At 45.7% G+C, this 15,326-nt stretch overlaps 1 protein-coding gene across 2 annotated transcripts in view; it reads left to right on the forward strand.

Annotated features, from left to right (window-relative positions):
* The window catches only part of LOC138589192 (protein bicaudal D homolog 2-like), a 41,277-nt gene extending 26,891 nt beyond the window's left edge, over nt 1-14,386 (forward strand). Inside the window, exons 4-11 of one of the 2 annotated variants that reach the window (XM_069659385.1) lie at nt 450-664; nt 744-990; nt 2,213-2,470; nt 2,601-2,804; nt 2,898-3,446; nt 3,966-4,117; nt 8,791-9,031; nt 12,170-14,386. In XM_069659385.1, the coding sequence (XP_069515486.1) occupies nt 450-664; nt 744-990; nt 2,213-2,470; nt 2,601-2,804; nt 2,898-3,446; nt 3,966-4,117; nt 8,791-9,031; nt 12,170-12,172 (1,869 nt within the window). In that variant the 3' untranslated portion in view covers nt 12,173-14,386. Of the gene's footprint in view, nt 1-449; nt 665-743; nt 991-2,212; nt 2,471-2,600; nt 2,805-2,897; nt 3,447-3,965; nt 4,118-8,790 lie in introns of both variants that reach the window. The other variant, XM_069659384.1, reaches the window with a different exon arrangement.
* The last annotated feature ends 940 nt before the right edge of the window (nt 14,387-15,326 follow it).

Below are 15,326 nucleotides of genomic sequence, written 5' to 3' on the forward strand. Positions count from 1 at the left end.
AACAGCCGCCTGGTCCTAGAAGTGTTTGACAGACTCTTTAACAGCCATAATTCTTCACACAGGAGATGCAACACTTCCTGGGTTTAGTCAAATGCGTGAAAGAAAAAAAAAAATCCTCTTTGCGCATAAAACTGAGCTGAATTTCCAAGTCGAATATTTCCAATTGATGTTGGCTTTGAGCTGTTAATTCTCCCAACAGGCGCTTGTCATGTTGGATTTGTTTTTTTTCTTTGCATCAAAGAAAGCATGAAACAAACAAAAGCGGCTCCTAATTTTAAGACATCCAATAAAGAAAGGATTCCCAAAGCCAATTAATTTAAATCTAATTACAACGTGAAATTAATGAAAATTATTCTTGATTAACATCATCTTAAATAATGTCTTTTGTTTGATCCAGCTGCCACACGTGAACCAGCCTAAGTGCTCATTTTTGTCCCATCTTTGCCCAGGTGGAGTTTGAGGGTTTGAAGCACGAGATCCGCCGTCTTGAGGAGGACACTCAGTTCCTAAACAGCCAGCTTGAGGACGCCATCCGCCTGAAAGAGATCTCTGACCGTCAGCTGAGCGAGGCCCTGGAGACCATCAAGACTGAGCGCGAGCTGAAAGCTTCCCTGAGGAAAGAGCTGTCCCACTACATGAACATCGGAGACACTCTGTATCACAGGTGAATGAACACTAAGGCGCTCACAGGCCTCAGCGTACACTCCTTAAAAGCACCAAATAACACAGCCTTTTCCCCTCAGCCCTCTCAGCATCTCTCTGGATGGTCTCAAGTTCAGCGACGATGTCGGCACTGAACCGAACAACGACGAGGCTCTGCACGGATACGAGAACGGCTTCACCAAACTGGCCAATGCCATCAACTACGACAACTGTGTGTCCACGCCCAAGAAGGAGGAGCTGTTCAGTCCCGCGCCCAGCCTCGTGGACGACCTGCTGAGCGAGCTGAACATCTCAGAGATCCAGAAGCTCAAGCAGCAGCTGATGCAGGTTTGTTGTTCACCTTTGATACAATGATTCCAGGAGAGTAAACTGTACATCACTTTTTTTAAGCAGTATTTGTGCTCACTTTAGTTGCAATTTGTTACAACAAATAAAGTCAAGTCAGCAGGTCCTGAGCAGCTGGAGGTGTGTCTAAAAGCGTTTGGATCCTGACGCAGGCTGCAGCATCAACCTAAATGCTGTTCTAGCAAAGTTAATCCAGAGAGACACACACACCCTTCAGGCTCCACTGGGCTGCGAGGCAGCGGGTGGTGGCACCAGTGGACCCGCCATCTGCTTACTCATCACCCCATGAGTCCATGCCACGCCTGATTTGGCACCATGGTTACCAGAAAGCACTTGAAACCTGTGGATAATGATTGTTTTGAGGTCTGAGGGATTAAGGTTTTTTTTTTTCTCCCTTAATCAGTAAAAACACGCTTGCTGGATTTATGTGTGAACCATAAGTTACTTAACAGTGCCCTGCTCTGGTTTCCAACCTCATCACTTTGGTGAACTTAAAAACAAACCTGTGTTTGATATGAATCAGAGGACTGTCTGTGAAGCCCCCTGCCGGGTCATTCCACAGAGTCCAGGCAAGAATCAGAGCAAATGAAAAGCTTCCTTTTCTCAATCAGCTGCACTCTCTTGCTCTCCTTCCTTATCTTATCCTATTGATTAGGCACTCAATGATCAATCCTTAAAATGACAAATGAAGTTATGGTAATATGTGATATAAGAACATGAAGAGTAGATTGCTACTCAACATGACGCGCCGTCTCTTCTTTAAATTTATCCTCATTATATATTCTAATAAAAAATGTATGCACATGAGCATGACTGTGATACTTTTATATTATTTACAGATCAGCTTCTGAAATAGCTCCGTGCTTATATCAGCACAAATGTGTGCGTGTAAGACGACCCGCCCTGGGTCTCTGCCAACTCTGAGCTGAGCCCGGTCCAGCTAATAGTCAAGGTCATCCCGACTCTGATGCTGCGCCACTGGGCAATGAGCCTCACATAGCATGGCAACACAAGCCTGGTCGTGGGTTTGAGTTACCACATGACAGTTAATCCACTGATTTAATACGATCTGTTCTGCAGGAATCCTTCCCATCATCGAGTTACTGAGAAATTCAAATAAGGTCCATCAGGCAAGAGAGTGCAGACGCACAGTATGATGACCCTGTGTCTTATTGCTCTTTATGTCTCTGTCTCTCCCCCTCAGATGGAGCGTGAGAAGGTCAACCTGCTGTCCACCCTGCAGGACTCCCAGAAGCAGCTCGAACAGGCTAACGGCGCTCTGTCAGAGCATCAGGAGAAGGTCAACCGCCTCACGGAGAACCTCAACGCCATCCGCAAACTGCAGGCCAGCAAGGAGCGCCAGTCTGCCTTGGACAACGAGAAAGAGCGGGACAGCCATGAGGACGGAGACTACTACGAGGTGGACATCAACGGACCTGAGATCCTGGAGTGCAAGTACAAGGTAACTGACTTCTAGTTAATGGTAGACAGGACAGAATTGTCAATTTGCGTGAGGAAGAAGTCTACATTTCTTACAGTACGTATCATCCTGGGTTATTCTTAGTTTTGAACAATTGATTTTGCCTTGCCAGGTTGCTGTTTCTGAGGCAGGAGAGCTGAAGGAGGAACTGAAGACTCTGAAGACAGAATACCAGGCCTGTCAGTCACGCTACGAAGAGGAGCGCACCCGTCTGGAGAACGATGTCACAACGCTGGGAGAGAAGCTGGCAACTCTGGAGAGGACGAGTCATTCAGATAAAGAAGAGAAAAATAAGCTGGAGAAAGAGCTGCGCAAGGTGAGACGTCTTTTAATTGACATAATTAGTATATTTGGTGTGTCTATCAACGTTAAAAATATGCCTAAATGACACATCTCCTTGTGTTCTCAGTTGAGCGATGTGGCTGGCGAGTCCCAGGGTAGTCTGAGTGTTGCACAGGACGAGCTGGTCACATTCAGCGAAGAACTGGCCACCCTCTACAACCACGTCTGCATGTGCAACAACGAGACACCCAACCGCGTCATGCTCGACTTCTACAAGGAGGGTAAGGGCGGTCGGAGCAGCCCAGAGGGCAGAGGCCGCCGCTCTCCCATCTTGCTCACCAAGGGCCTTTTCCCCGAGCCTGGTAAGACCGACCTGAGCGACGGAGCCCCCTCACCGGTCTCCTCTCTGCCTTCTCCCGTGTCCGACCACCGCCGCGAGCCAATGAACATCTACAATCTGGTGGCCATCATCCGAGACCAGATCAAGCACCTTCAGCTGGCTGTGGACCGCACCACGGAGCTGTCCCGCCAGAGGGTCGCCTCTCTGGAGTACGGCACCGTCGCCGACAAGGACAAGGAAGCGTGCATGGAGGAGATCCTCAAACTGAAGTCCCTGCTCAGCACCAAGAGGGAACAGATTGCAACCCTGAGGACTGTCCTCAAGGCCAACAAGCAGGTCAGTCTATCAGTTTTATATTCTATCCTCTGGTACCCACGTCTCAAACGGACATTTTGAAAGACAGAAGCAGAAGTAGGAGGCTGTCGGCTATTTCAGGTCTTTTCAGCTGTTGCGGCAAATGTTTCAAATGAGTCTATAAGATCTCTAACAAACACTGAGGGAGACAGCAGCCTTGTGATGCCAGCTGTCCAGGGTATCAGTGTGCTTAGGATGGGAAAACAGCCTCCAACGCCTCCAGAACCGTAACCCACACATACAGCATGTGTGCAGTTGCTCTGGTAGCCCTTTAAAGTATGTGTGTGGTACCTCGGTGACCATTAGAACAGACATGAAAGCCTCTCGTTAACCACACACCTATGGTTTTTAAACTAACTAGGCAACTACAGGCTGCTGCTGGCCTCCCGTAATGACTTGAAAATAGAAAAAATGGGCCTTATTAACAGACTTCTAACAGCAAATTCACCCCCAACACCTTCCAGCTGCCCTGACCCTTTTGTTCTTGTCGTCCGCCCACAGACAGCTGAAGTCGCCCTGGCCAATCTGAAGAGCAAGTATGAGAACGAGAAGGCCATGGTGACCGAGACCATGATGAAACTGAGGAATGAGCTCAAAGCCCTGAAGGAAGACGCCGCCACCTTCTCCTCTCTCAGAGCCATGTTCGCCACACGGTAAGAAACGTGCCCCCTGAGCTCACTGAAAAACATGTCTCACTTCTCAAGACACACATATCAAAAACAGACTGGAGGAAATAGTCCTATAAAGTAGTCTTTGACGTTAAGCCATATAATATAGCATGAATCCCAAAGCATGCTAGTAAGATTAGCTTGCAGATTAACCCAGCAGACTTTGTCCTATTGTTAAAAATACTGCACATGCACCATACACAGACCAAACACAATAAAACCAGGTAATCTTCAAACAAGATTATCTTCATAATGTAATCCATGTTTACCACACGGGGCTGGCTTTGTCTCTGCGCTATTTTTGTAACATGACATGTTTTAAAGAGGTTTTGTTTTTGGAGAATCACGGTCAGGAAGGGATCCAAGCATTGATACTCACTATATAGAGCACAGAAGGTATCTAATCTGGGTGTCAAAAATATGTCACTTAAGTAGTGTTTTTGACCAGTGATTTAACGTGTGTGTGTGCGTATGAGATGAGCTGACACGCTTGCTAATCTTTCCTGATGCCGGAGAGAAGCCGGTCAAAGGTTCTGTGCATAATCCCACCTCATCTTGGTCTGGATTACACATTCACCCCATAACACGTAGTAGACTAAGTGCTCACACACCCACTGTTTGTTTATCTTCATGTGTGCATGCATAAAGAGAGAGCTAAACAATACACTCCTTTGGGAACTTTTATATATGTTAAGATGTGATGATAGTGATTCCACAGCGGATGCACAACTTCTCATCTCATTATTTTAAGATGCACTCGTACCGTAAATATCAGCTCTCGTCCAGATGGCTGCCCTGAGATGCTGAGACAGTCTTTCCTCCCTTTTTTAAGACTCCTCCGCAATCCACGGCAAAGCTCAAGCTGTGCAGACGGGGAGGAGAGGTAGAAGAGGAGGGTGGGGATATAGACGGGATTATAGAACGAAGGTTACAGAGGCTGCAGGGAATGTGTGGGCGGCTCAGCTACCCTCATCTCACCCGTGCAGTCATTCAACACCTATCCCTGAAGTGTGCTCGCTAAGGTAACTCTGTATACCTGCAGGCTCTAATCAATTAGTAACAGCAGGAAAACTCCGCTGTCTGCAAGTATGAGAGTGTGTTGTCATGGGTTTTTGGCGCACTGCAGGGCCAGATGGTTGGAGGATGTAGGTGTAATACTAAACGGTTTGGACCGAATGCAGCCAGGCCAACGACAGATCCAGATCTTACTCCTTCTAGTGGCAATGTTTTTACCCCCTGAAGTGCATGAGTTGTATCACATGTCATCGTAACAGCAGTGCAAGGAAGGTGTGAGATCATATCTGCAGCACAATTGTGAGGTGTCACAACGTATGTGTTTTCCTCCTCGTGCACAAAATGATGATGATGTTCATGAGGCTCTAACCCCAGTATCCTGTCACTGTCCTGCATGATTTACATTCAGTGTGTTTATGGGATTCATGTATTGGTATGTAAATTCTGTCCTATGCGGCGCAGAGTTGGGTCAGGGGACTCTTTGAGAGACTGGGGGGACTCGCCTGAGCAAAGTTTCCCACACTCCCCCTCCCTTTGTATCCCAGTCCCCCCTTCCGTCCTTCCTCACCGCCAAACACCCGGTTCTCTAGTCATCTGGAAAAGAAAGAGAGGAAAGGGGGCAGGCTTTCAGTTAAAGCCCACTACAGGATCCTAATTTGACAGTCTTTTTTTTTCTTCTTTCACATGCTAATCACCGCTCTGACAAAGTCTGTAAAGGTGGATTTCTGAGACGTAGAAAACTCTCAGATACAAATGTGTGCTCTTTGTCAAAGATGGAGAGGAATTAGAAGAATTCTCAGGTTTCTGTGGGAGTCTTTGTGTGATCCCCGGCTGTGGTCTGCGCCTCTAATAGATAAGAGCTTCTTGAGATTTTTAAAGTCTATTTCATTCTGTTGAGTTTTTTCCAAGCGTGTGTGTGTTTGCGCGTCTGTCTTTGTCTGTGCATGTGTGTGCCTCTGCAGCTGCAGTCTCTGGTGTCATGTAAGCAGCGAGCGCCTGCCTCCAGCATTCCTGAGACATGCCTCGACATGCTCGCTGCTGCTGCTCGCACTGATTAACAGTCTAACCATTAGCCCGAGTCACGTTTTCTCCTCAAACGTACCCCCTCCATCATCCCGCTGTTCTGTTCGCTTTATTCTCTCTCTCTCTTTCTTTCTGTTATAACCTCCTCCTCCCCTCTCTCTCTCTCTGATGCCCCTCCACCACCACCATGACCAATCAAACTCCAGACAAGACCACAGCTGAAGACGTGTGTGTGTTATTGATTAGGGAAACAATTAGAGGTGAATAGTTGAGCTTTCATGTGCAACTATAAATATACATTTCATTGGCTGCTGTTCATTTTCATAGCAAAGAACAAGATTGTCAATGTTGTGAATATGACGACTGTTCATCCTCTCAAGGCCAGCCAGCCGCCTCCCGACCCCCCTCAGCCATTGTGCCATCACACCCCATCAGAAGGCCAGAAAGGCTCCCATTGTATCCCTCCAGTCCCTAGAATAGACTTCTCTGTTTTTTCCCGGGAAAAATGCACGCCCTCTCGGCCCCCCATGCAAGAGTGGCTGAACTGTCTGAAGGCGCACCAGCCCCCCCTCCGTCCCTCTGGGGTCGTCCCCCCCATCTCATACTGGGTTTAATGAAGCAGCGCTGATCCCTTTTGTCTGGGTGTGTGTCCCGCTGGGAATCAAACTGCATACACAAGAGGGGAGGGCATGGTTTGTGTTTGTGTGGTGGTCTGCAAGGCCAGAGTTCACGTGGCGCACAACCACGTGCAGCAGCACAAAAACATCTGCTGTCACTGGTGATCTTTGCTCTCACATTTTGCCTTCAAGACTTTCTTTAAACAAGGGAAGAGTTTGCAAGTCGGGTTGCACAATTTCTCTTGTTTATAGTGCGGAGTCTTAAAATAATCAGCATCTTGGAACAAAATAAATACGAACTTGGAGGGTTTCTTAAAGCGCACAGTTCAAGCAGCCTCTAATCACTGCCCAAACAATAACATTAGATCTCACATGTCAACAGCAGAACATTGAATTAGGATTTCTGCATTCTTGTGGTTTTTTTAATGTCAACAAGAGATTATGAACAGGTTTGGGCGTCCCCAAATATCAGACAGAGAAAAGGGAGAAGGGTGAGGCTGCCTACCAGCTGAGTTATGTCTGCCAATTTCAAGGTGGCATCGGAGAGCATCAGGCGCTGCTCACCAAAATAACCAACCCCTCCCTTCACAGAGGTGTGTCACTCATTACTAGAGAATGCCACACACTCAGAGTGCTCAGTCAGCAACACAGAAAGTAGGTTGGTAGACGGTGAGAGAGAAAGTGACTGATGCACGCAGACAGACGGAGACAGCAGCAAGGAAGCGACAGAGGAGGGGGGAAAAAAGGCTCGAGAGGCAAGATAAGAGCCGGGAGAGAGGAAGTGATTGAAAGGGAGATGAATGAGAGCGAGGGAATGAAAAGAGGGAGAAGGTTTCGGTGAAGGAGAAAGCGTGAAAACGGAGGGGAGCACAAGGACAGCAGATGGTGGGCGAAGATATGAACAGCCGATGACAGGATCTCTTTGGTTGACCTAGTTTTTATACCTGTCCAGTCACACACACACACACACACACACACACACAAGGGCGCAGGGAGAGAGGTGATAATGCCGCAGTGCAGCACCCTGTGATTTTCAGCAGCAGGTAGACATATGTGGTGCTATTTTTGCACGGAGATGGTAGAGATGGATAGAAGTGACACAGTCGCTCTCAAACTGTAAAAGTGGAGATGAGGTGTGAAGTGACTCCAGCTCGGAGCAATGAACCATCTTCACGTTCCTCCCCCTCCTCAGCCTGCTCCTCAGGTGATGCAGGAAGGATCATCTCAGTGACCCTAGGTTAATGCTTTCATCCTTTGTGTATGTGATCTATTCTTACCTGCCGCCGCACGTACAATCCTCACATTATTCAGACTAGCTTTAAGCTACGTCCACTCTCAGATATCTCACCTGTTAATAACAGGTCATCATAACCTGTAGCAGCTTCCATTTAAACAACAAAACATACACTTTTATAAAACATATGCATACAGAACAGAATGAATCTCATGTTAATGTTGCTCCTGAGAAGTAGAGTCACTTTTGAGGGACTCTGTTGCAGTCCTCCGTTAAGCCGTGCGTCACAGAGGCAGCTGTGGACAGATCGCACACATTGAGATACTTTAAGACACTGCGACAATCTCTGAGAGCAGTGTAGTTTGAGGGGTTAGAAAGGGCTGATGAAATCACAAGTTAATAATGCAAAAGCTCTGCTGCTGTCATCAGGTCCTTACTGCGAGGATCAATGGCTCCACCTGGTGGTGGCATAAGAAACTGTGAAACCGGGGGAAAGTTCAAATGCTTCAGTGTCAGCTCTGTTATCCTTCATGAGCGGTGTTTTTGTATCACAATTATGTAGCCCAGGTATGCATGTCGTGTGTAGTTTTACAGTAGTGTTAATGCAACCATTACAAGAAGAAGACTCATTGTCCATTTGAGGCTATTTGGTATCATCAGCTGCTAGTGCCCCCTTGTGGTAAAACACTTTATCTCCAGTTTAAAATGAACGAATACGTACCTGATTTAACATTTCTCTCTCTCCCTCTCTCTCTCTCTGTCTCTTACAGTTGTGACGAATATGTCACCCAGCTGGACGAGATGCAGAGGCAGCTGGCTGCAGCAGAGGATGAGAAGAAGACCCTCAACTCCCTGCTGCGCATGGCCATCCAGCAGAAGCTGGCCCTGACTCAGCGCCTGGAGGACCTGGAGTTCGACCACGAGCAGACCCGCCGGGGAGGCAGCGGCCGGGCCAAGACCCGCAGCAGAGCCGCCAACAGCACCGCCAACAGCACCGCCAATAACCCCCACGTAAGTCAGAGTCTCACCTGCTCTGGCTCCGGCCGCCCAGAGCACAACAACGCCATGCCCAATGGCATTCTGGGAGGCCCCGTGGTCTTTTGCAGCGAGAAGTACAAGATCTACTGTGACTGAGGCTGCTGAGAAGTGTACAACGGACTGCTGTGTACAGAGGGGAGGGGGCCTACGGGCCCATCCCTCCCTGCCTTAGTGTTAAAGAGCCCCACTTGCTCGCTTAGCTCCCTGGCCGGCCTGCGCTCCTCTAGGGACTGCTGTGACTAACCAGCTGCTCGTGTGTGCTAGTGTAAACGCTTAGGGGAATGCAGGTGTATGTACAGTGTGCACTAGACGTTTGGACTGTAGTAGACATATATGGCATGTGGATTATAGGGCCCTGGTTATATTGGGGGTTTTGTGGATATTATGGAGTGTCTATTCTTTCCTCTGTCACAGTGCTGTACCTATGATGTTAAAGGTGGCATCTTCTGTGCTTGTGTGTTCTGGCCCCCTGAGTGTTTTGCCTGGTGACAGTAACACATTGTGGGGGTGGGGACTTGTAAAGAGGATGTCAATCTGACGGTCATGTGACTGAATGACATCCTCTGCTCCTAAGCTTGTATGTCGGCGCTGGTGCTCCTTTAAAGGCCCCAGGACTCACCTGTGTCCAGCAGCCGTCTGTCTAATCAGGTCATCGTTAAACACAAACAAACTTGAAGAAAAAATGATCTTAAATATGCAAACTCCCTCTGCCTTTTGCTCGGGGAGCACCGTGTGATTCTACACAGAAATTCATAAAAAAAAGTGGTCGGCTGCTGGTTTTATAATGGAAACGTTTTGGCAGAAAAGGAGCACCTGTGACCGCAGGTGTTGATTTCAGGATCATGTATAAGCTGTGATGCTAGCACACCAATACTATAGGGTCAGTAGAATCGCATGGCTTGCAGCTGAAAACGCTTTTGAGCTTTTTAACTGTTTTTTATTTTTGTTGTCAGGTGTGTGGTACAAGACGATGTACAACAGGGCTCTACATCGTGCAAAGAGAAGTTATTTGGTGAATTACAGGAGGGCTATTCCATGTGACCCGTTACGTCGCGATGCATTCTTTCAGAGCCATATTCTAAGAGAGGAAGAAAGTTCGACAAATCGATCTCCACACCCAAATTAAGTGCACTTCAGCAAAGGTGCCTCAGGTTCCTACTTCTCTTAAACATGGATTCAATGGTTACTGTGAACAGAGATACAATATAGTTTTGATCAAAGATGATTTTTTAAATATGGAGCAAATCCTAGAGCACAAATCAAAAACGGCGCCCACGTGTGTGGATACAGAAACAAAACCGACCACTCGGCAAAAGTGCCTGTCGACCCAAACGCTTGATATATTTATCTATCTGTTGATGTAAAGCCCTGTCCTCCTGTCTCCACTTGAGCTGTGTCTGATCTTTCCCTTCTCTCCCTCATTCCTCTCTCTATTTTTAAGAGCTCTGAAATCATCTCTGTCTCCTCACGTCTCTAACCTGTGTCTTGTCGCTCGGTCGCCAACCGTGACCTTCTCTCTTTTTTAGATTGTCAGCAGCTTGCTCCCCCCGCGTCACCTCTCACCCTTTAACTAGAACGAGGAATTGCCCTCGAAATATTATTTGTCAGGTAACTTCCTCACGTACGTCGTGCTCCTGATACCTGCCTGTATGTTATGAGTGTTCGAGTGAACGGCCCTCATGTTTGTATTAAGATTTTAACCTTTGCAAATGGAGGGTCGCTGATTTCTTTAGTTTTTTTGGTGTGTGAGGACAAACTGTACTGTTTTAGTATCCACTATAGCTTTAACCCCTTTGCAAGTTAGCATTACGCAAATAGGAAAAATATAAGTGGGGCTTGTGTTTGATAAATCCATGTACTGCTTGTGGATCATAGACACGTTAGCTTTATGATGCTAAAAGCAGGGTTGATGTGAGGAAATCCTGCAAGATTTCTCAAACAATGCGTTTTTTTACTACCACTAAGCTATATATGAAACTCTATATTCTTGATACGATCACGTTCAGGTTATAATCTTGCAGGATGCTAATCCAGTATTCCTTCCTCTCAAATATAAAGAGAGGGAGCTTAATTGTTCCTCCGAAAAAGGAACGATGTCAGCAGTCAACCCTGCTTCGGTGTGCATCCATAAGCCGCAGCACACAGCATGGAGGCGAGGCTCGTGTACACATTAGAGCAAAAGAAGAAAAACCTCCTTAGAGGTCGATCACTCTTAAGTTTGAGATTCACCTCACTTACAAGTGTGATATATTCTGTTTCTATCAGTTTGCGCTGACTGAGAAAAGGTTTAGGGAGTAGACGGGTGGTAGGGGGGGAACTACTCATGTTGTAAACCAGCTCCTGAGAGAGGAGATAAGACCACCAGACACGCTGGTGAAGGAAGCCAGACGTCTGGTACTGTGGAGAAATGAGTCCGGGGGGGTTTCCTGAGGGAGTAACTCCTGTATATGTTGGAGGAAGAATGGAAAATGAAAAACTGGTCGCTCGATCGACCAGAGGACATTGATTCAAATTAGTCGAGCCCCTCACCCTTCCTCTTGTGTAGGCTCTGTGCACTCGCAGAGCAGTAGATGTGATCGTGACTCTAGATAGATGAATTCCCACATCGCTCCACCTAGTTTGAAATCAATGTCTGGCTTACGTGGTGTCATAACGACGTGCCACCTAAAAAAAGCTCCTCCTACCTCTGCTTGCAGGCTCCGCCCACTTCACCTTTAAGTTCGACTACACTTGAATCATCTAGTTTCTCATTGAAAGAAAGCCTGCATGTCAAAAACATAATCCATCCTCATTCACTTGCATGGCATATGAGAAACACCGAGCTCCTTTGACCCGGGTGGTGGGATTCGGCTTCAACTCTGTCCTTGGTCCTCGTGAGTCACTGGCTCCCTAACAGCACGCGCAGGATAATTTGTGACGAGTGTGCTTTCGCATCAGGAACATATCGACCGTGCTGATGTGGCAGAAATAACACGCGCTGCTTCAGGGCTCCTAACATGTGCTTTGACTAACTTCGGCCGCCGTCTGCTTTGACTCAGCTGCTGCTAACAGTCGCTCTAAATTGACAAACAATGCTAACGCTGATCATATGTCTGTTTCTCCATTTTGCAGTAATTACAGTAGCTCTGCGCGGATGACGAAGCACCAACACAAGGTCCATTCTCACGGCTGATTGAGCTCGCCGAAAAGAGTTAGCACGCATAGGCTATTTGGACTTGAAGACATAAAACAAACTTAATGAAAACACTGATTCCTACTTCCTGCTTATTAAAAATGTGATGTCTATTGGATGAAACTAATCTTTGCGTGCTGCTGCCGCTGCTGCTGCTGGAAGCCAATTTCTCACAGGTCCAACGTACAGATCGAATTCTGACCAGAGTTTGTGATTGGCTAATCTAACCCTCCAATGAGAAGCCAGGGGACTAAGGGTTGTTTCTCAATGTAAATCAACAAGCTGTTTGGTCTGGTTTCATCTCTGTTTTTATTTTATTGTTTTTTTAATCTGTGCACTTTCATTATATAGGATTATAACAGACTATTATTAACCTATAGGAAAGCATAATAGTGCTATGGAGTGTGGTAGTGTAGGGTATAAGATAATAGGATTATACGTCCTCCTGCATCTTAAATAACAAACTATTTACTCTCGTAACCGCTCCACAAACCACAGCCCGACTATTATGACTCCATCCTCCAGATTTTATCCATCTAATAATCATTCTTAAATTGTTTTGTTACATCGTATGTTATGCTGTTGGTTTTCCTTTATGTTTGTTCTACTGCCATGTTCTAAACAAAAAAATCCAGGGTGATCAAATTCTGGGGTTTTTTCATGTATTTATTATTCCTAGGAATAGTTCAAACTAACACGATGAAACTTGACGACGCTCTGACTCAAAGAGGTAAGTTGTATTATGGGAAAAAAATTTGAGTGACATGATATGCTTTTTTTTTTCCTAACTTCTTACCGAGGGCGTTCCACTGAAACGGGATCACTGGCTTTCAGAATTCTCTGCAAAAGCAACAATTAAATTCCAAATTGGAATTGTTTCATTCTCTCTTCGTTTATCGTGCCAAATCTTGGTACACCGTTTAGGTCGAAAAGAATCCAGACTGGGAAATAAGACAAACCGTCACCGAGGAAGACGTAGTTCTCCGAGCTAGCGCCGGGGGTTTTCTTTTTTGGTTTGTTTAATTCTTCGTTTCTGACCAGTAGTGCCTTTCATTGTTTCAAGGGAGAATCTTAGACTAGCGTTTTATGTTTCCTTTTTTTTTTATAGGTGAGGACTTTGGGTTCAAAACGACTGAGCAGCAATAAGTGCAAAGGGAAATTGTCCCCTGTCTGCATGAGTGAGATGATAGTTTTGAAATTAGCAAAATAAAACAAATTGTATTGAATTCTGCAGGTCAGTGATCCATTCAATAAATTCAGGGGTATTATTGAAAGGTTGTTTTTTTATCAAACTTTGGGAACCAAAAGAAATCCCTTTGGCCTCCTGTTATTGAACAAAATGCTCCGAGCACCCGTCATGTGTTGGGGTGCATCGGTGTGCTATTGGAAACATCTACGTATCTCTAGCTTTGTTTGGTGAAGGTAATGTGATATCAATAGTATTGTTGAAAAAATGTGCAGAGAGCGCATTTTCTCTTTCTTTTTTTGTCCAATTTGTTTGTTGTTTTTTTATTCTTTTTTTTTTTTTACATCATCTTTAAGCATTATGTTTTCAGTAAACAGAAAACACCAATAAGCATCAACAAGCTTGAATAGTGCCATTACAGCCAGTGCTTGTTTGTTGAGGCGTTAAAGTTACAAATATGGACGAGAAGCTAAAATAAAAGTGCAATTCAGACGCTGTTTTACATTAAAAGAGAAGAAGTTTTCTGTTTGCTGGAAGCGATAGCGTGATAATACAATTAGCTGTGCAAACTTTATATTGTCATATTGTGTTCCAGTATTGATCCATAATGAGAGTTTGATATCTTTATATGAAATAACGACTTCACCTGTATGTTGGTATTTATTTGAATTGTCATGCAGTACTGTATTCTTATCAATAATGTGCATTATGATTAGTGGCATATTGATTACAGCTAAATGTCATATGCATGTTCCTCAGTCATGGGACCTTTACACAGAGTAGAAAACAAACATGTAAACTTTGTCAGGGTGTTACAATTATGGAAAAAAAAATTAAGACAAGAAAAAGTCTGACGTATTACTGCTGAACTAATCCTAAAAAGTGTTTATTTGTTTTCCAGTAGAGAGGCGGCGTCTGTGTAAAGGTAGTCATGCTGGCAAAAATCAATAAATGTGACTTAAGTTCCAAAGTGTGTCAGTGTTGTTATTTATAGCTCCTCCACAGCCGCACACGAAGGGTTAACGGGGGAAGTGAGCGGCCTTGTGTCTCCTCAGAGCGATCCCAGCTGGAAGTGAGGGGCAGGGGAACTTCCCAGCTGTCTGAGCAGCTCAGATCACATTTCACACAATGCACAAAAACACATCCACCACATACTCGCCCCTCCACTTCTCCGACCCCTTGCTCTCCCTTTTCTCTGTTGTCTCACTTAAACCTCACTCCCCTCTCCTCTCCTCTCCTCTCTCTCTCTTTCTACTCAGCTTTGCATCTCCGATTTCTCTCCCTCCCCTCTCCCTGCCTTCTGGAGATACACCCACACACACTGATCACAGCCAGTTTCTTATGACCTTCTGGTACACCCCGCACTTCCTGCCTTGCCTCTGGAGGCCCGCACTCTGCACAATTAATGCTGCATTGAGATTCTTTTTTTGCAGACTTTTAAAACAGAGAAGGATTCTGTTGAGCTCTCTCCAAAAAAGCCCATACTTGAATAAATTAAGAGCACTGTTTGCTCAAAAGTTACTGAGAATGATACCTGTGAGGTCAAAATAAATCATTCTTAGACTTTTAAATGTGGGATTGATTCTAATCTGGAGTTGTCATGAATGTCCGAGAGCAAGTTTCTTTTGAATCTCTTGATTGCTCAGGATGATCATAGCCATGAGACTTGTAACAGAAATGATCAGACAGGATCCTCAGCGGTTAAGTTGGCGGCCCGTGTGCGGAGCATGCGGTCCTCAATGCAGCGGCCCCCAGCTCGGCTCCCTCCCTCAGCCCTCTTCTGATAGTCATCCCCCGTCCTGTCTTCCCCTGTTCCTTTTTTTGTTAGTGTAGTTTTTATTTCAATATGGACACCTCCCTGTCCTCTTAGATTAATATAACCTAAAATATATCACATTAATTATCCTGAC

This window comes from Semicossyphus pulcher, unplaced genomic scaffold (genome assembly GCF_022749685.1).
Source record: "Semicossyphus pulcher isolate SPU_LCO1_2020_fin unplaced genomic scaffold, fSemPul1.0.p SCAF_13, whole genome shotgun sequence".
Classification (NCBI taxonomy): domain Eukaryota; kingdom Metazoa; phylum Chordata; class Actinopteri; order Labriformes; family Labridae; genus Semicossyphus; species Semicossyphus pulcher.